Raw genomic sequence first — 22500 nt, 5'->3', positions numbered from 1 at the left:
TGGGTGGACGTAGTCAAACACACTGCTGCCTGTCAGTTCAACCTGCAGGGGCAAAAAAAAAGGGAGGGGGGGAGGTGTGAAACATGCAGTCATGTAAGCTTTTCTATCTCCAAGTTTTAATGTGCAGCATTTTAAACACTGGATGTAGCAGTCCTGTCATTAGAAACAAAGGTGCTCACTTAGACAAGAAGAACAGCGTTCGTTTAGGGACCGGTGTGATTATTTTTCTTGTGCAAAGCCTTGCAAATAAAATAAAATGGCATGAGTACTAGCCTGTGTTTGTACACACTAAATATATAAAGATACAAAAGTACAAATATATCTATATGACTTAATGACACATCACATAATTATATAGGGAAAATGTGTGTGTGTACATATAAAACAAATTTATGTTTATGGATGCCTGCTCAGTATGAAAATCTCAGTTCAGCCATAGATGTGCAGATATAGTTACTGTCTCCACAACATAAAGTAAAAACACAAAAGTTAATGGAAATAAACCACTTTCTTAATGATCCGCTATATTATTAAAAATACACACACATAAACCTGTACTAGGTAGATAATGTATTTATTTAAAGCTATGCCACAGAATTTAAGAATATATACAGATAAGTAATTTTTCATCAATAAAGTTCATTAGCTCAATAATCACAGGAGAATGCTAGCTATAAGAAAGGTCGGGCAAGGTGTGGACTGGCACACTGTTTGTTTTCTTTTGCTGGTGTCAGCTTATTCCATCTCAATCTAATAGAACAGACAATATGCATCTCTTCAAACATTTAATTATTTTGTATTTGCCAGTCTACAGAGACCACAATCTGTGGGGAAATGAGAGTAAAGCACAAGCATGTAGAAATCCCCCAGTAAAGAATGAAGGGAAATTCTAAATAAGCTGAAATACAGGGTAATTCTTAAGCAATAGAAACCAAGTATTTCAGGTTTCAGGTATTTGATTTTTAAGCTAGAGACTTGCTCTTGTAGATTCTCTTAAGTCCTAATGCTATTTACTGCTGGCACATATGGTCATGCTTTCGGAATGTGAGTGTTTCTAATACAACAGGTTACGTTTGGCCAAAGAGAAGGGGTAGGGATAACACTGACAGGATAAGTAAATACCGCTTTTAAGCTGGAGGTGAATTTTATCATTCTGCTAAGGTGTGCAATGACTAGATTGCAGGTTAAAGACATTTCCTTCTATATAATGTACTTAGAGACTTTTAAAGTTTTATTCCTTTTAGTTCACTCTGGTTAATGTTTCTGATTTCTCCTTTCTCTTATTACATCTTGCTTTCACACCTTTTGGCTGGCAAACAGATGCCCACAGTGTTATCCACAGGCAGGGAGCAAGCTGCAAGGATGCACCTCAATGGCAAATCCCTGCCAATTATGTTAAAACTAATTATAAATATCTTTCCTGTAAAATCATAACCCTAGCTGAAAATAATCCACACCCCAAATAGAACATGGGTTACATTTTAAAACAGACTTTTCCCCAAGGTTAAATTTAATGTCTTGATTGCACATATTCCCAGAAAATAAATGGTTCAATTGCAGCAAGCAGTTTTAGTTTGGTTCATCTAAATTCTAAAAGTGAAGTTCACGCACCTTTACTAAAATCATCAGCAAAAATGAGATAGTTCAGTTTTAGTACTAAATCATACTCCACACAGTATTGCGCTTCCAGGAGCTACATCATTCTACAGTAACTATTTCATTCATCTGGTATTGTTACAGAGTGTAAATCAGGATTCATAAATGATCAGTTTGTATCCTTTGGGAGGGAGGGATTACATGTAAATAATCCCTTTAATGTACCCATCGCCTCTAAGCATTTCACACAGCAATAAATTGGTAAACTGAATTTGAGCAATTAAGAAATTAAATGAAACTAATAAAATGTGTATTTTAATATTTCTTGATGGTTATTTGGGGATTAGTGGATATGAAAACAGCCGCTCTCCTTCTGCATGAAGGTATACTGAAGCACTTTGATAAACTCTATCTGTCAGCTTTTCACTACTGTATTTCAATCACAACTCCTCTTCTGAAATCCTTCAGCATATCTTTCATTCCATGGTTGCATTATTAACTACCTTAAACTATGAAGTCCAAGTACCCATTTCAAATACAAGTACTCATACATCCCATAGTGAATGGTAACAAGAAAAACTACCTCAGAACATGCTACATATAAAATTATTAACTCTAAATGTTTGAGACGGGGAAGGCTCCATGACAACCAGAGCTTTGCTTCACTCCTTTCCACTCCACGCCCACCTGCTCCCACCTCCCCAGAAAAAAGGCATGGTTCAAGGGCAGCTTGGGCAGAAGTGAAATGAGAAAGCACACGAGCAGGAATAAACTGCTCTAATAGCTGAAATACAGAAATGTATGGGCTTTATAGGGCAGGACATTTAACAGACACAGGCCTTGGCTACCTTTACTTGCCTTTAGGAAACAAGCATCTGAGTATCTGAGGAGCTAATGGTGAAGCAAAGTAAGGGAAATTACAGCATACTATCTATGACAAGTACTTTGTAAGGCGCAATGGTAAGGTTCATAACCACTGTAACTGAGCCCATGGAAACAGAATTCTAGTTGCTCAAATTGGCATTTTTCATACATTCATTTAAAACAAACCAAAACCAAGAGGATTTTAAAAATAATGTTATTGTCATTCATTCCTTCATTCTTGTTACAAGATGTTGCAAATAAACCTGTATGTTCTCAGGGTATGGATGGGTTAATGACAACAGTGCTGTAAACATGAAAGATGAAACAAAAATGCAATAATATTTTCCTTTTCTGCATATGGGTTTATCAGAAGAGCTATGATCTAATTTGTTCTTACTGCCAATCTTGAGCCGAACTCAAGATAATTCAAAATGATGCTATGACCCAGCTATGCTATGGACTAGTATGGCAATAACAACAAAAATCCCTGAGAAAATCATTGCAACCTTGGGTGACAAAAATAGAGAGAAGCCATGAACAACCTAATACCCAGAAGTGGCAGTTTAATAGCATGTTCAGTTCAGCACGTAGTCTAAAAAATACAGACTCTAAAAGGAAATACCAGACTTTGAGAAGACCCTATATAATTGCACAGGTTGGGCCTTGTCATTAGCCAATTTACTCTTCCTCAGATTTACAGCTCTGAGTGTAACAAAATCTTTGGCATGAGGTGGAGACTTAGGACGTCTTTTTTTCAGCCTTTAAATTAATTTATTTTGTACTCATTGAAAGTCAATTCAGTAGCACTCGCTGAGTTTTAGGCTTCTTTTTGTTGCTGAGAGAGCTGCCTTTTCAGGGCTTTACAACTCAAAAAAAGCACTAAGCATGTGCTTAACGTTAAGCATGTGCTGAAGTTTCCTCAAGGTAAATGGGATACAAATGAAAGTTTGGCTATTTTGCTTAATACAGATGATCTCTGCACCCCTTAACTGTTCTGTTGCCGCTGCCACTTACAACTTAGAGAGAGATGTCAGTTTTGTAGGATATGGATTGGATTATTTTAAACTAAGCCCTGCAGATAGAAAAGAGTTCATTGTGAGGAGGAAAAAATGGCTGATAATGCCACCTCTGCAAGTGTCTTGGGTGGATGGAAGAAAGTGGGAGAAAACCCCATTTACTCTAGCTGACAGTGTAGCCACGCAACTTATATTTTACTTCCATAATCATTTATAAAAACACAGCAAATGAACAGCACTGAGCAGCTTGTGTTCCTGTCATAATGTATAACCTCTCAGTACTTTATGTACAATAATACCTCCATGAAAATCAAGCTGTATTACTTCTGCTTCTTTGTACAACACTTTGCATGACTAAGAGCAGCAAGTGACAACACGTTCTCCAGTAACTGAGATTGATTATTGGTGCTTCAGCACATCCATAATCATGATCCATGCAGCACGGAGAGATGGAATTATTTTCATACAGTGCCCTGATTGGTAGAAAAAACTTTTCTAACTGAACTGAATATGTATAGGAGGCGTGCAATATGCTCTAGAGGAATGAGTATTGTGCTAGCTGTCAAAAGGTCTCTAGCTATACTCCTGCGTTGCGTCGCTCTGAGCAAGATGAGTCATGCATGCTGACTGCATTTGCTACTCTTCAGTCACAGTGGTCACCACTATAAAGAACGTAAATTTACCAGTGGTTACAATTCTGTAGCATGAGATACTATTGGTTTACTATTAACAATAGTGAGAGTCTGAAAGAATCATGAGAATTGAGTGTGGTACATGATGGAAAGCATGGCCACAGTAGGTCAGGATTTTATTTCAGTAACATTGGTTTTACAGCTGTTTAACTGTACTGACTTCAAAAGAATTGCTGCAGATTGTTGCTAATGAAGTGACTGCGGAGTGTGGACCTCTGATTCTGCTTACAGCAACAGGAAACTGCAGATTCTTTAGAAGAAAAACTGGTTAGCAATTTTTTCTTTTCTTTTACATTGTATTAGACAATACTTTTTTTTAACGTTGTTTCCAAAATTCTCAGAGGACTTAATCCTTTAAAGAAGCCACTGTTATGCAAAAAAATCCTTGAAGTTTTAAAAACGTCTGAGATATTAGCATTTCATATTTGGTAACTTTGCAGTTTGGTGAAAAATGTAATGATTTTGAAGTTCATGTGACTTTTCTAAATCAGAATCATCACATCCTGCTGGATAAATGGAAACAAGGATTAATTTGCCTTTTCAAACAGGCACATCAAAAGCCTTTGCTATTCTCCCTGTACTGAGCAATATTGTCTAACTGTGGCATTACTGCAACAACAAAAGTTAGTGCTGGAGTAAATCTCATTTGATTAAATGGATAAACAGTACTTTGAGGTTGTGGAAATGGACAGTGCACTCTAAACTCCGTAATGATTAAGGAGTGATTAAAGAGTGAATAATTAAATACTTTGTAAGGTGAAATATGGTGACAAATACCTCAGCAACAGAAAAAGCAGTAATATACCTATGCCGTATTGAATTTTTCTGTAATAGGGCTAATACACCAAAGTGTGGATAGTTGAATAAGCATTTATATTATCCGTTTTCTGCTTATTTCATGTTTCTTTAGATACTAAGCTCCACATAACCCAGCAAGGAAGATTAGAGATGAAGTATGGAACACAATATGATAATCACCACACTGTACTACAGTTTATAAAATAATATATCAAGACGACAGTGAAATACAATGTGATGTGGTAACACAATTAGAATAGTTTTTCCTCTGGACCAATGGGTATTACAGCTCCCTCTTCATAACTTTTACATATCACAGGATTCTGCTGAATATTGAACTGCTTTGGCAGAAACACTATGGTCTTCCCCTATCCATCTTACTTAAATTTTAGTTCATGTATCTGAGGGACAGACATAGAAATTGAAAACCCGTCTGAATAAAGTTTTGTATATACTAGTAGACAAAGGAGACAGAAAAATTTCTGTTAACTAGTGAAGCGGACAGACTAAAAAGTCTTCCAATTACTGTACACACATACATATATCTATACAGCAGCACGTAACTCATTTAGCACAGGTTAATAAAAAAAAAAAATCCATGAAATTACAGCAATTTTCATTAAATTGTTGACATCAGTGGAGGCACTTTCAATTTAGACCAGTGTAGGAATACAGAATGAGATTCAAATTTACCTTTCAGGAAACATTATAAGAAAAGTCTTTGCAGTGTCTCCCCAAAGGCCAGGGTCAACTTTTCAAAAGCAGCCTTTGATTCTGGATGCTCAGCCTGAGACAGCTCTTTTGAAAATTTTGCCATGGATATAAAATCCTTAATACCTTTATGTTAGGCAGCTATCAACTAGAGATTTTTCCTATTGGGATGGGGTGGGGGCTTGTAGCCTTCTGCAGCTGACATAATGTGGCACATAGTCTATCAGGAGCAGGTATATGCAAGGCAGCTAACAGTAGCACTGGGTATTAAACAGAGATCTTTGGACACCTGCTTTTGCTCGGCTCAGCTCCCATTTTCTCTCATACCTTTGTTTTTATTTTTCTTCATCTTGTACAGAGATTGCCCATGGCAGTTCTTTGCAACCCTATATAACCTGAGAAGGAAGGAATTAAAGTTCTTTGTACAAGCCTCTATGACCCTGTGCCAGGCTGGAAGGGGACCCTTTCCAATGTCCTAAGGATCTTGCAGTCTAAACCTTGAGTGAAACTGCAGTTTTGTGGGAGGAGGCCTCTAAATTAAGTTACATGCTGTTATAGCTTCTGTGTTTAAGAGTGTATCGGGATGTTTTGATCAGGTACCTAGAAGGAAATTGGGGTACTGGCTAAAAGCTCAATTTTCACAGCTTTCTCAAACTACTTTCTAAAACACATTTGCATTTTACAAAACTGAGTAACAGAAGAAAAGATTGTGCTGTTCCTTTGGGAAAGAGGAGACATTTTTCATTCACTTTTCCTTAAATCACTGTGGAAAATATTCCCAGAATTCCTATCAGCTTTTTTGTTTAAATGATTATTCTTTTTGCATTTGAAGCCAGCCCATTCTCTTTCTCAAGTCATTCACATGTTTCTCTACCTCCCATCTCAAATTCTCTCTTTCCTTCAGTCTCCTTCTGTGTCCCTCTGGAAAATTCCATCCTTTTTTGTTGCTACCCAGAACTGGAGGTCACTCCAAGTTTGAAAGCCGCAAAAGACTTATGTGGGTGCAGGAGCAGAAAAATATTACTACATTCAAACTTAACAGCTGAAATGCTAGAGCAGAAGATAACTGCCAAGACGTTTAGCTTCAGTTTTCTGAAAGACAAGGAAGACAGGAAAATAAGAGCAAATAGAAAAGCAAAGCCTGAAACTGCAGAGAAAGGCCAGAGTTATACATGATGCAAACAGTTAGATATTGTCTGCAAATAAATGCCGCCTTCTTAAAAGTCATCAGCCATATTGATCGCTTAGGTATTAAGAGTAATACTTTCCACAGTTAGATTATTACATGATTCACAAAGGTGCTGGTAAAGAGGGACACGCTGACTGTTCTGGCTATTGTTACAGCTACTTTTGTGCTCTTCCCTCAATGCTAAATTAGCCACCTACCCACGGCTCTAGACCCTCAACATCGTGTACTGCATAAATATGCTCGGTTGCGTCTTTTTAATCCTTTCAATTGATTTACATTGGTCTTGGCTCTGAAACGTTCCCTTCTGTGAGCACTCATACATCTGCATGACCAATGGAACGCAGCCGGATGATTCAGCACACTGGGGCATCATCTGGGCACTCTGCATCCTGCCACATTTAGCACAAGCCTCACATTTCATATGCCACTACTTCTAATCAGAGCATTAACGTTAAATCATGAGAATCTACATTAAGATTTATTGACCCTGGATCTGGCACTTCACTTTGTCAAGACACGCTGATACTGTAGGATTTTTCAAACTCGATACCGCAGTTACTACAGTATTACCCCATTGTCAGAAATCAGGGATTCCTTTCCAAACATCCTGGAGCATCCTTTTCTCATCATATCTCATGACCTGATCTACACTCACAACGTTCGGAAGTGGAAATCACCTGTTGGTTTCTGCTGTAGAATAAACTTCCTTCCTCCTTCACAGAAATCGTTTACTCTTGAAAAAGGAGCAAATCTAGCTTAGAACTCCATTTGTTTTCCAGTGGCAAAATGAATGACTTTGTTTCAATTACATTTACAGTAAAAAATATAGCATTTACAGTATTTGAGTAATGTGGCATTGGTTGTTTTATTTATGAATATCGATTTCTGCATGAAGATAGCATTTCTGCTTCACTCTTACTGTTTTGGCGAATAAGCACTAATATTGGTTCTTAGATGAGCTACAGCAGTCACTGCATAAAAAACTGCTGGGGGTGTAAGAAAGACCTTGTCACACTACTTAGCAACACAGTGCCAACAAGGATGAGAATGGAGTATTTCTCTCCAAGGGTTAGTTCTTACTCACGCTGATGTCTACAGGAGTTTTGTCATCAGAATTCATCAGGCTTTTGACCAGATTTTTTACCAGTAGGCTTTGGAGTTATACACCCAGTGTAAGCAGTGAGAAAAAAATCCTCCAAAACTTACTGACATGCAAGGGTTGTGACTCCTACTCCTTTCTTTCTGACCAATTTCAGGTGCTTCAAGTGTTTTACTTTGCATTTCACTAAATACTAAAACACTAAAAGAACAGAGACAGCTGCAGAGCAGCAGTATGTTAGGTGTCCCAACACTATACCTGAAAGAAGCATTCCTAAGGTAGATCTAATGTTTCACTCCAGTGATTTGCAGCTGCTAATGAGATGCTAATAAGTACTATGTGGGCTGTTTCCCCTGTGTTGTTCATATCTGTCCACTAGAAACAGAGTGGAAGTCACTGACCACACTTAAGCTAGCTCCCTGACCTCCACTATCTACATCCACAGCCACACTCACCCATTTCCCTCAAGCACAAAGATGCGAGAAAGACCTGTGGGGATTTAAATTTTACCAGTTTTACACTTTCTAAGAACAATGTTGCACTTGTTACTTTTTACTTTCCTATGGAGTAGTCCAAGTTGAATAGGATCAAGGTTAGTTATGGAGCTAAATCAAGTTACTTTTATTTGGGGGGAAATGCTCAAGGGATAAAGCAGCCAAAAATTCCAAACTGCAAATACATAAATGAAGTAGAGATACAAAAAGTCCGAGGTGCATAGATGGCTTTGACTTTAATGGAACAGAATACAGAGAGCCTTTCATATTCAAAGCACTTTGTAGACTAACTGGGCTAAATAGTGCTACTGTATTCAAATGTGGCATTTATTCGGCGTTCAAAAATAACTCAAACATTGCCTTGCATAGTGGGTCTTTTTAAGATGGGATATGTTTCCCAGGATATTATTTTATTTTATTTTATTTTATTTTATTTTATTTTATTTTATTTTATTTTATTTTATTTTATTTTATCATATAATGGTCTGTCAAAATTTCCCGGGAACAAAATGCCTAGAAAAAATGAAACACACAAGCCTCAGTTTTGGCTTTTCTAACATTGGCACTGGTTTGAACTGTCTCACTGGTTTACAATGCATTTATGTATGTAATGATATAGGGTAAGAACTTTTCAAGAGTATCTACTTTGGCAGCCAATTTAGTCTGATCATCAGTGTAAATAAAGAAACAAACCAACCTGTTTGGAATAAGTTTTGTCAAATACTGTACAGCTTGTGATAGCTTGGTTTGGGCTGGATAAGAAAAAAGTTGATCCATCTGCTGTGCCATCAACTAAAGGAAGGAGATCTGCAAATGTGATGCAGTTGATTGCTTCCTATTAAATACTCAACTTTTAGAGATTCGCTCAATGTCCTGGGAGCATGCATATTCTCCCAACTCTGACATTGCTACCTGGCTGCCACGTTGTTTTATTAGCATAGTGTCAGCAAACTGGATGTGTTGCTTTGAATTTCATCCATTATTTCATCAACTGCATTTATTATGTGTGCAGTATCTCACAGAACTATTTAGAGTACTGACTTGACCTAGTGAGAGAAAAGAAAGGAAAGCAAAAAGCTTTAATAAATACCTGCAGAAAGTCTTGGGGGTGTTGGAAATTGCCCAGTCCACACAGAATTGATGCAAGACACATCACTGGTGGTTACAACGCTGCACTTATTTCACTAGCTCATCTTCTAATTTCTATCAGCAAATATATGATGAGTCTTAGTAGCTTAACACACCCTTTCACTTAGCTTGAAAAAATCAAAATTACTACAAAAAAAAGGATGAAAACTTATCAAATGTAAAATTAGATTAAGAGTCAATCAAAATCCAACTGTGAATTTATCATTTCAATGAATTTCAATGAATGGTTTAAAATATGTTCAAAATCTATTTGAAAATGAATATGTAATAATACAGACATATCTCTTTTCCAAAGCTAGTATTGTCAGATGTATTCTGTGCATTATAATTCATGAACAGGGTAGATGACTATTTGAGAAGTATTAAAATGAGCTGACTTTTCAATACAAGTGTCTTGACAATAAGTTTTTCTATTCTTGGCAATTCAGAAATGTAGACAATTGTGCTAGAAAAATAATATGTATTGTAATATTCATTGTACAGTAGTAGTATAGTAAGTGGCAATTCTGGACATTACAAGAGACACAAGGATTATTTTCTGTGATTGCACAGAGAATACTCGGATTTCTTGTGAAGCTTTTGCATTGGAAATGAGATTCATCAGTCTGAACAGGGCAGGGTTAGAGCCCTTAGCAACATGCTTATTTTGTAGAAGGTCACTCAATAATAACTTCCTCTGCCCTCCAAGCTTATTAAGACTGACTGGCATATATTAATGAAAACACCTGATTCTCCAACCATAAAACCCAGACAAAGACTTTATTTTAATATTAAGGAAGGAACCCTTAATTAGCAGGGTTTCAAAAATGTCAGCTTCTTCTATTAGCTGTTCTGGTCCATCAAAGCCATAATCCCTACTGTCAAATTTCATCACATGATAGACAGTTTGCTGGCTATCTTTTTTTTTTTTTAACTGATCATACTGACTGAAGCTTTTTATTTTGCCATCACATTTAACAAGTTTTCATGCATTTCGTTGTTACATTGCTGATTTTACTCCTTTCAAAGTCTGCCTGTGTCAGCCAAAAGAAGAAAAAAACTGAGGAAACATAAAATATTACATATTGATACACAGACATATAATTAAAGACTTTTGGAGAGAGTTCTCATTCATAATATTGATTCTTTTCTAGGGCATGCAAATGCGCTTCTGTGAAAACACGAATAAAAACCACCGTTCACAGATGAATTTCCATTTCAGGCATGTTTAGAGAAAAAAAAATCCAAATGCTCGAAATATTGTGAAGACCTTTGGAGATGCACATTCTTCAGGATTAACCCACAATACACCTGGCATGCTACACGAAATTTGTTCAAGCAGATATTGCTTGCACTGCCCTTCAAATGAGAAAGATTGTTTCAAATTTTACCGGAATAAACATATAAATGTTAAAAGGATTCATATTCTAACTTCATTCAGCATTTCATTGTTTTTTAAACATTCACTTTCATGGAAAACCAAATCTATTTCTTTTGCTTAAGAAAACCAATAGAAGGTTCTGTCCTGTCACAGACTTCTAAACCTTCCCATTTAAACTCTCTCAAACATTGCCTATGGATTTGATAAAGGTATATTCTCCAAATCAGCACATGAGTATTTAGCTCACCTGTGTAGGTTTTCTCTTCTTTAACAAGAAAAAAAATTATATAGAACTTGTAGGATGACAATGCAGAGAGGCAAAGTAAATTCCCATGTTCTTTTCTTTTAAATATTTCCTTAAAAAATTTTAGATCTCTATTAACAATTTATGCAACACTGTACATATTATAAATGATACAGAAAATGAAAGAGTCTTGTTGTTGAAGATATAACTGAATCCAGGTCAGAAAAAGGTATTCCAAGTATCTGGGAAAAAAGAATTTCTGGAGTGGAAGGGTATGGGTAGCATTTGTATTTTAAAGCAGCAGAGAAGCAGACTTAAAAAGAAGAGCAAGATACGCTAGAGCTAATGAATGAGACATACAGGCTTCTGCCAAGAACTGGAGGCAGCATTAGAGGCCCCAGAAAGCCAAAGGCAGGAAAGGAAATGGAGACAATCTGAGATATTACTATGAGAACATAAAGGAACTGAAGCACAGTTTTCAGAAAAATAAGAAGTTTGGCCTCCTTATAGGTTGGTAAGAAAAGAACATAACAGTCACATTTTGCTCAGACCAAAGAGAAAAGTGAGACTGAGGTTGGATCAGGAGGGGGAGATTAAAGCAACACAGTCATAGATAACCAAACGATTGAGAAATGGATACAGATGAAAGGACAAATTTTGGATGGTTTCAGATCTAATTTGCAATTGGATTTAGGGAGAGCTGACTTGTATAGTGGGTATTATGGAAGGCATGGAGAGGAAACCACAATGGTCAATCTGGGTAATGGGATGACAGTCAGTTTTAATTTGTGAGAAAGAAAGAATGAAGAATGGATAAAAAATACTTTATATAAGCACTTTTGCAGTATTCAACACTATTGAAGAGCAGACAGGAGGAAGCAGGTTCTGCAGCCTCAGAGGCAGACACTGACTGCAGAGAGTCCTCTGTCCTAAAGACAAAAGACGCTTTTAGAGCTTGGTGATATTAATTGTATCTGAATTTTTTTAAGTGCCTGCATGTTACATCACCTAATACACATTAGGGCATAGTAGGCCAAAAGTTCGTTTCTGCTTAGACTGAGATATGGGTAAGAAATGCAGAAGGAGGTGATTGAGATACAACTGCAAGGTTCAGTAAGAAGGGAAATACTCAGACAAGCAGGAGGAAAAATCTGAGACTCAAAATTATAGAGGCCTATGGAAATCTTTGGAAGAGGTAAGAGGGAAATGGTGAAAAGGGAGCTGAAATCAGAGAAATGTTAGCAGAACAGAGGGTAATTAAGAGCAAATAAAGGAGATACAGAGGGAGCAATGAGGGATATGACCACTGAGAAACAGAACTGCAAAAACCAAGGAAGTAACTGGAGCTTCTGGGAGAAAATGATAAAGTGATACAGACAATAAATACAAATAAAATAAGAATAGCGAAAGATTTAGGTGTCTGCTAATTGACTTGCTAGTTATACTTTGTCTACGTAACTCAGTCGACATTTAGTGAAAAGAAATATCCTTCCTACCTCAGTAAAATAATTCCAATTCTTCACACTGTGGAATTCTTCCCAATGCTAATAATTGTAAAAACCTATATGTGTTAATCCAGGATCCTTGTAACACTGTCTTTCTGGAGGTAAAAAAAAAATCAAACACAATCTGATTGTACACATCTGAACTAACGAAACATTATAAAGGGTTGTATTTCTTTTACCTGCTTAACCTTACTTTGCTGCTTCCTGAGTGTCTCTGTCTATTGCAAGTGACAAGCATGTTTCTTAGCAAAATTTACAGCTAGCCACTCCATCCTTTTTAATGGCTTTAAGTGACTGTCAACTTTTACTCATATGATTTTTCTCTCATTTAATTAATTTAGAAATGAAATCCACTATTAGAATGGTAGAGTTCCTTGCCTTTTCAATGATGCATCTAAGGAGTGGGGCAACATTGAATAGCAACACATGAAGTTCAGTCCTCCCTCCAGCACCACTCACAGTACCTACTAACTAAAAAATAAAAAAAAAGGGAATAAAAGAAGACTATATTAGTTTTAGGCTCTGAGCAATCTTTATCTTGTGAGGCGTATGACAACCAACCTTAGTTTTGAAAACTAAATTTGCCCTCTAATTACTAAGGTTGTTTGTGTGATTAAAACATCCATGACCCAGTTACTGTCGCGACTCCACTGTAGGGTAAAATGTATAAAACACAGTCCCCACCTCAAGCATTTGTAACATGCATATATTCTTTTAATATATAAAAATATATTTTTATATATATATCTTTAGGCTTTTCCCTTCTCTTATTCATTGTATTTAATTATATTTTTATACATGAAACAGTTCCTTTGTTTTCCTTTTTCTTCATCTCCCCACAGCTAATGCATTGCAGTGCCTGTCTACACAACAAATCACAGTGAGGGTCTTTTCGTTAATTCTTTAAACAGTCCTGCTGTTCTGCCAGCACACAGGCTCTGTCAGGGACTAGCATCTATCTTGTACAGCTCCCATTCTGAACATGGGGTTGATTCTGTGGGTATCATATAGGAACATAAAAGAGAGAGAAGAAGGAGGAAAGAAGAGCAAGAGGGGCTTTTCTGATTGTCAGGAATCAGATGCTATGTTTATGGCTATGATCTGAGAATGTCCCAGAACTGGTACTTCTTGCTAGCCATCACCATGAAGTCATACAACAATCACATAAAAAGGGAAGACTCAGAGTACCTAATCAAGGTACTCTCCAACACTTCTCTGTATGATTGCCCTGGCTGAGAAATATTGCCAGCCTTGATAGCATTCTATGTTCATGAAGAATGAAGCATGTTTTATGGAAAAAAATAATATGGATAAACATTTTCTTGCCCCTATACGGTTTGAATTCAATTCCCAGTATCAGACCAGAAACACTGACGTGACTTAAAATGTCTCAAAGAGGTCCTAATAGAACATTGAGTTGCTCGTGGGAAGTGGTCAGTTATGGCCTTTGTAATGCCCTTGGCTGCTGGCTGGGGTCAAGCCACAACTGCCGAAATGCATTTCTCCATTCTGTTAGAACAGGGAAATTCTGTTCCATACAGCCTAGAATTCTAGGCTAGAATTTTAGCTGAGTAATTAGGTCAAGGAACTGAAAGTCTGGGCTTGTAACTTTCTGAACACTAATTGCTGTGTTCACCTGGCACACCTTATGTAATTCTGTGATGACTCATATTCCCTTCATGTTAAGAGGCTATACTACTATTTTCTTATGCCACGTGTGTATTCTGAGGATTAATTAAGTCATGGTAAAAACATAAGAACATAAGAAATGCCCTACTGAGTCAGAGCAGTGGCTCACCTAGCCCAGTGTTCACTCTCCAGCAGTGGCATTAGGAGTTGCTATTATGCAAAGTATGTGAGAGTGGCCATGTTCAGCGCTTGTTCCCAATATTCACAGCTGTTGCATTAGGCATGTGACAGAGTACATCCTTGTCTATTCCCTTTAGCATTTGTTTATGAATTTGTTGTCTATGAACCCGTCTAATCCATTTTTGCACAAGTGGACACCCATCTATCCCAGAAAAATACTTTTAATCTGTTTTTAACTGATCTCCTCATAGATTCAATGAGTGCTTTCTAATTCTAGCACTGTAGGATTTTGCGAATAAAAGGCCTGTCTCAAACCACGACCCTTTTCATTTTGTAAACTTTGATCATTATGCCCCACTAGTCTTCTGCTTTCCAAATTGAAAATGTCCCAGTGTTTTTCTTATCTCCTCGTAATGCAGCTGTTCGATCCCCTTGATCTTCGCAGTTACCCTTCTCTGCACTGTAACTCCACAACATTCCTGCTTGAATGCGGGGAGCAGAACTGCTCATAGTTCTCAAGGCATGAGAACACCATGGTTTTGTGAAATGGCAGAATGATGCCCTCTGTCTCGGCCTCAATATCCATTCTCATGATGTTCAACACTTTGGCTGCTTCCACACATTCAGTTGTTGATTTCAGAGAACTATCCAGAGTGGCTCCAAGATCTTTCTCCCGAGTTATAACTACTGCTCTAGTTGAACAAGTTAATAGTGCTTTCTGCATGGTCAGTGTCCACAGAGCTATCCATAGAGCTGCCTCTGATCCAAACGGCAGAAACAAGGAGAGAACGGCATTACAAATGGTCTCTGTCATATTTTGGGTATGACAGTGTCTTAAACCTCAGATATTCTGTAGCCATGCTTTTAATGTCTGCTTGGAAAAACTCTATGGTGTTGCCTTGCTGCTGGAATACAGATGGTGTATCATGACTTACTAACATGGTAACTTGTGTGCTTGACTGGCACTTCCCTAAGCCTCTATTCAGCATAAGGTTAGCATTTTATTGTAAGTTGTTGTAAAACATATTGGGTGTATAATATGTGTGTTTTATATCAGATGCAGTCAGAATGGTGTATTTATGGACTAATGTTCCTGGGTAGTGTAACGGACAGTGATGCTGAGTTGAGGAATGGATGGGAGAAAAAGGTAAGAGAGCAGACGGATGGCATAAGGATGCAGGCAAATGAATATAACTGAATTTTTCAGTCACTACAAATTTGGGTGAGAAATTCTGGTTTGCCTTCTTTAGAGCAATGTACTTTTTTTGTCTGAATGGTCAGTTTTTCAGTGACAGGCAAGAAAATTCAAAACTCTTCAGCTGGAAAACAGTATTATAATTACTGACTGGAAAGTCTGCCTGCTGGCAAGGTAAGCTATTATTTTTGTATATAGTGTGCACAATTAATACTAGTGTATTTGGACAAATTTGTACTTAAGTAAAACTGGCCTTTCCTTGCCAAAAAGAGTGTAGTATCGAGCCATCAGGACTTGCACGTTGGGAAAGGATGGAAAATGAATATGCCAGAGATAAAAGGAAAAATATACTGCTTTAAATAAATGGTAAATCACTGAATTTAAGAGATAGGGAATTAGGTTCAATGATGGTTCAGTATGACTTTTTGTTCCTTGCTTTTTCTATTACTGTAGGAAAGACCTAAAGGATACTAAATGAGATCTTGATCTAAATATCTAATTAGCGTTTTGCAGTCCAACAATTACCCATAAACCATATTTTCCTACGTGAACAGTCTCTACTCAACGTGTAATACAATGCTTACTTTTCCGACTTTATAGGAGTTAAGATGTACAGATTGCATTGACTGTAGCACATGGTATGCAGCCCAAAATATTAAATACGTTGCTAAGGATATACAAATCTTCAATTTCCTTATTCAAAGTTGGTTTATGTTTTTACACTTCTCTGCAAAAGGCTCTTCACTAAATTGTAAAACTCTCCTGTAAGTATTTTTACACATAGAACTTGTAAGGACTCACTTTTCAAAAGAAAGTAGAAGCTTGTTGACAGAAGCCGTACAACACATGTGCAGCCCTATCTATGATTTAATTCTCCTTCCTACACATAAGGCTCTTTTAACAGATGTTTTGGAGTATTTGGAAGCATACAAACGCGGACACACAGAGTCTGCTTTGGAGATGAGTTTGTGCATGAAAGAATCTTCATCTGCATTGTTACCAATTAAATTGCTATCAGTACTGCAGGCACTTCTGGCAGGGTTCCAGGCTCTGAAGAGGTTGGATTGACTCACAGCCCTAGAAATAAGGGTCAAACTGACTCTCATCTTTGCAGATTGATAGAAGCCCTATATAAATCACTCTTTATATAAATATTTATTTATCAACAGTTGGCTAGTCAACAGCATGGTGTGGTCTACACATACTTCATAAAGCAGATGGTTTACATTTTCTGAACTCAAGGCAAAAGCCAACACTATGTGACGCTCACTATTTAACAGGATTTTTTGACTACTGATAAGCCATAATTGTCAGAGTTTCCACAAAACAAATGGGTCAAGCCCTAACTATGTGGGAGACTGTTCTTACATTCTTATACTCATCTAAAGAAAAAAATGAACTTCTGAAATGAATTGCACTACAGCTTACCACACTGACATATTGTGATCTATCCAAAATTCAAGAGTATTTTGTTGGCGTTATCTGTGCCAGCTTCACAAAACTATTACCGTTTCACTTTTTCTTTGTGTCTGTAACAGTTCCCCATCATCCCGATAAGTGGGCAGCCGTTTCGTTTCTCTCTGTATAGATAGAGCTGTGAAGAAGAATTAGATTTCGACACATATGTAGCAGAGATTAATTGATTGATTAGATTATTAATTAAAGTTGCCATTAAATTATTTTTTTAAAAAGCATGGGATTGTGGATCCCCAGGGTTTTTTCTAACCCTTGAAATCATAAACAAGAGAATGCATAACTAAACATTGTGTCTTATCTTGTGAAGAATAATTAAGCTGGTGGATGCATTACTATGAAGGAAAATACTTTTCCTTCCAAAATATTCTTTTTAAAATTTTTTTTTTCTACAAACCTTAGGAAAGAGAAAGAGATTTTTGGATTTCCCCCACTGCAATAGAGCAATGGCCACCAAAAATAGCTTGGTTATAACATATATGTATACATACGTATGCCTGTTTATGTGCACGCATGAATCTGTGTTTGGGGTTTGTATGCTATTAATTTTTAAGAACAGAAAAAGAAGTGAAAACATGACTTAGGTTGTTTTAGATTTGAACTGATGTGGTCTACCTAGATCTTCTAGCCCCATAATGATTCAGAGATCTGTGGAAAAATAAAAACAGCAAGTGGCCTTTTAGGTAACCCATAATTAAAAGCAATTTTTAGCTGTCTTTTCAGGGAAGCTACCCAGGGGAAGTATTTGCTACCTGTTTGACCTTCATGATTGTGAGTCCTTGGCAGTGTCAGCGACCCTCTGAACTGAATTCAAAACTAATCTCTAACAGAAAAAGAGAAACAGAATTCATGCAAATCATATTAATTCCAACATTTCCCCAGTGAGCTGGGTATAAACTACAGCCTAATTAAATATTTTTTAACGATGTGAGTAATTTTTGCCAAGGGGCGGATTCAGGGGAAAATTTAATATGAGATCACAAAAGCTGTTCCCAGCGTTGATTCTGTAAATTAATGACTATCTGCCTTATGATAAAAACATGCTGCCAAGAATGAAAATGAAGTCAGCAAAGCTTGCTCTATTTGTCTAACAACCAAATATACAGAATGCAAAACTTTAACGGATATGGAAGATTTCCATTGTCTGTATGATGTATTCCTGATAAAGATGCATGACACTGACAGCATAAAGCTGCTCTATATTATACAAGACTATCAACTCTTACTAGTTATCACTAATACAGTGTTAGCTAGTGTTATGAACTTTAGTGAGACAGTGCCAGGCACCAACATCAAGATTGTGAGAGGTATTTATGTATGTGTGGGTAGGATAATGTGCTGTGACCATTTCATAAACTATCTATCTCTAAGACATACTGAACGCTGCAAAATTTCTTAGAGTTGCTCACAACTATCCATCCATCTTCCCTAACACTTATCACTGTAGTATCTGGGCACCAATCTTAAGCACTTGTCAGAAAGAAAATCTCATTAAACCAATGTTATTAGTGTTTTCAAATAATAAATGCACAAACATTAAAACTATGATCAAGAAGAACTGTATAAAGAGACAGGAATTATTGATGCATCAGTCTGGCCTCCTTTTTATAATGATTTGGAAATTAAACAGTAAGACTTATGTGACGGAGAGGCTGCTTTATAAAGTATAGTATTAGATCAGATATCAAAGATATTCAAATGCAAAATCACCTGTTTAACCAGTAAAAGACTCCTTGCTCTTTGTTCTTCTCATGCTAACCTAACTTGTAACAAGACAGACAGTTAACACCAAGGAGTTACACAGCTTTGCCAGGTGACAGATGAGTAGGACTTTGGAGGCACCCTGGTCAAGAGGCCAGCCCATTTTAAGGGCTTTGCAGCCCTATTTATTTAAATTTCTGCCAGTGCTGGCCACTGAGACTGAATTTACAGCTTTTCAATTAGAAGGTCATTCTGTGCTAACTAGCATGCCATTGCCTCATTATAATCATAAAATTAGTGAGAAAAGACTAGCATGAATAATATGAAGGAGCTGATCTGAAAGGTGAAGAGGTGCTATATTCTTGTTTCATCAGAGATGGGAATAAAGCTTGCTGTTTAGAAACAACTATTTTGCTTATAGTGCATGAGCCTCCTAGGAAAGAAATACTTTACAATTTTTCTCTACTTCAGAACAAATAAGTTGGTCATCTTCTGTAAATTAACCTTGACAGATGAAAGGACAGTTTATGACTGCTGAACCGCGTAAGTTAGGGCACAGCTTTATATGATGTGAAATGTATGTGCGAGATTTTAAGTTTCAAAACACTGCAATAGGACTTTTATATTTCTTAATTTGAGCTTAGACATATTACCTCTTTTTGTAAGCATAATTACATCATTTAAAGTTTTATTCAATAAAAACAATATCCCAGAGAATCAGTTAGTATCAGTGTATCTTAGGTTATTTGTTGATTTGCTATTTGAAAACTGAGAATGTCATCGAGACTTCAGTAAGCCTGTGAACACACTGCAAATTCTGAGTCACAGAAATGTAAACTACACAAAGGACGAGGACTGTTGTATTCTCCTGAAAACACTGGGAGAAACTACTCAATCCATCATATACAAGCCACAGAACATACAGTCTTCCAAGCAGCCATGGAGCTCCACAGCATGCACAGACAGAGAAAAAAAAAAACCACAAAAATGTGATATACTTCAGGATTACAAAAATGTTTAAACCCAGTAATTTAAAATTTTTCTATTTAATGAAAACCTGGACATTGTCTTAGTTTCAGTCTGAAAAGCACAGATCGCCTTCAAGGGAAAATTAATAATTTTTGATCAAATCTGATAATAAGTGGTAAGCCACTAAAACTGGAAAAGGAAGGCAGAGAGCATGACACAGTTTTCAGGGGGAACACTTAAAGACTGTAGTGAAAGAGTTTAATGCCCACCATTGTCTGTGGTTACCTGCTCTAAGTTCAGACCACATCCCACTCTCCAAAAACTTTGCTCTTTTCTAGATGAACTCTCCCTGTACTCAGGAGCCACTGATGAACACGTGCATCCAGCTAGAGGCAGCCCTGACCTGCTGTTTTGGCTGACCTGCTTGAGTAGTTTAAAGAGATGCTCGGTCACCCAAATTGAGAGGTTGAGGCCCTTCGCTAACGTAGTCCTACTGAACATGTTTCTTGTTATGCTCTCACCTGTTTTATTTGACAAAAACAGAGACAGTCATTAAGGGGTTTTGTTGTACATGTGAAATAGTCAGACACATATCCATGGCTTTTCCCAGATCACAAAAGAAAGTTGGAGCGTAACATGAAATTCAAGCTTCCAAGGCCCCCCCAACCAAGTCTCCTTTTCTGGAGAAACCAACTGCAGAAGGTAAACAAAACAGAAGCCTAATAATTTATTTCCAGTATATATTGAACAGGATCCTGTGAAGACCTTCAGACTATAACAGACAGCCCATGAAATGAGAGTTGGTGATGTAACGTACAGAGGGAAAGGAAAACTCATGGTGTCTGTCTGTAGCTTTTATATTATGCAGCTGTAGCTGAGAGATCCTGTGATAAAAGCATTCCAATATTTACTGCTCTGTGCATCACAAATCCCCAAATATATGATTAAATAGAAGGGAATTTGATAAAAACAATAAACACATTCAAAAGACTAGTCTAAGTTAGGTGTCTACACACCTTTGAGGATTACTCAGATTATTTTAAAGCCCTGTGCAACTAAAGATACACAGCAGATAGTTTCAGTTGTGTGGTTCAATTTGGGGATGGGAAAATACGGATGTAAAATTTCAAAAATGCAAGATAAATCAGGCCTAAGTCCTTTGGGAATACTAACTCTAGAAAAAATAGTTTAGCCAAACAAGAAATAACAGAAAACAATGCATGAAGAGTAAGGGCCGAAAATAAAGTTGGATACAGAGAGCACAAAAAAAATCGAACAACTGTGCTTAAAGCTCTATGTTTGATTCTCATAAAACCTGGGAATTCTGAGACAAGTTTATCTAAACTGACCTTTTGCATGTTTAGTTTTTGGATGCTTATTATTATTTACAGAAGTGTCCATAGTTGTGTGAACTACTAATCTTTGCAGGATAGCCAGCTTGTGTAATTTAACTACAAGACTTGCAGTAACTTTGTTTTTTCCTTAAAGTGCTAGGCGCTGTCATCACACAAATAGTACAGAATTTCAGCTTTCCTCTGAAGATGGAGAAAATTTCTAGCCCATGTTGCAAAGGAAAACTAAAACTTCAAAATCCAAAAAGTGATAAAAAAGTACACTTCTGACGCTTAAGGTAACCCCCTTTTTTACCCTAACTCATTATCTTTTAATGCTTCAAGCTATTGACATCTCTTTGGCAACAGCTCTGTTTTGCTTAGATCTTAAAGAGACTGATTCACTTCTCACTGATGCTAGCAGATGTCATTTTTTGATTTACTTAGCTTGTGAATCACAACCACAGACCACAATACAATGAGGGAGATAATGAAGAGTATAGAGATTGCATAATTTTTACTGGAATTTTGTTCCACAATAAAGCTCTGAGGACAGCTTATGCTGCGTGTTGTAACAACTAATCAACATTTACTAGATTTTCTGTGTGCAAGGCAGAATATTTCTACAAAGTATCTGGAGCCCTCCACTTTCAGTTTATTTATGAAATGGGCTTTTGAAAAAATACCATCAGACTTCTTGATACATCAGAGTGTAATGCTGCGGTGTCTAGGAAGCATAAAAAGCCTTTTTAAAGATTCAGAGCTGAGCCGTGCACTATTGCATGGCGGCTGTAGATTTCACTCTTGATTCTAGACACCAACCTCTTTTCCCTTATCCATTGTTTATTAGGCAGAGTTAGGCTTCTGGATGGGTGGGTAAAATCTACAGCAGCTGTAGTAACAAGCAGTCTCAAACCTTGCATATTTAAACAGGGTTTTGCACATCCTACTAAATGCGGCCATCTATTATGATTAATAAAAAAGCGTGCTGGCAATGTCTCAAAGTCTTACCTTATAAGTTTCTTCTTCAGGAAGAGGAAACTACACTTCCCACAGTTGCAACAATCATTACTCACACCTTTACCTTAAGTCGTAATATATACATCTGTTTCATTAAACCTTATATAAAAATGAATATATTAATATTTGCAGTAGTGTCATCTTAATGCATAGCAAACTAGTTCTAAATCTTTAAAACACATTTCTGAGAATTTGGCTCCCTGACCATAGACTTTTAGATGGCCTAAATTACATCAAAAGGCACTCTAAATAAATATAATTAAATTGCCCGTCTACTGACTCTCT

The 22500-nt window shown here is 37.0% G+C and overlaps 1 protein-coding gene across 2 annotated transcripts in view; it reads right to left on the bottom strand.

Annotated features, from left to right (window-relative positions):
• Nucleotides 1-22500, bottom strand: part of NPAS3 (neuronal PAS domain protein 3) — a 628153-nt gene that overhangs the window by 102431 nt on the left and 503222 nt on the right. For both annotated transcript variants that reach the window (XM_075103333.1, XM_075103334.1), the window contains one exon: nucleotides 1-42. This exon is cut by the window's left edge and continues 133 nt beyond it. In XM_075103333.1, the coding sequence (XP_074959434.1) occupies nucleotides 1-42 (42 nt within the window). The remainder of the gene's footprint in view (nucleotides 43-22500) is intronic.

Source organism: Phalacrocorax aristotelis, chromosome 9 (assembly GCF_949628215.1).
Source record: "Phalacrocorax aristotelis chromosome 9, bGulAri2.1, whole genome shotgun sequence".
Classification (NCBI taxonomy): Eukaryota; Metazoa; Chordata; class Aves; order Suliformes; family Phalacrocoracidae; genus Phalacrocorax; species Phalacrocorax aristotelis.
The sequence above is the reverse complement of the archived record's forward strand: the minus strand, read 5'-3'. Positions and strand labels throughout refer to the sequence as shown.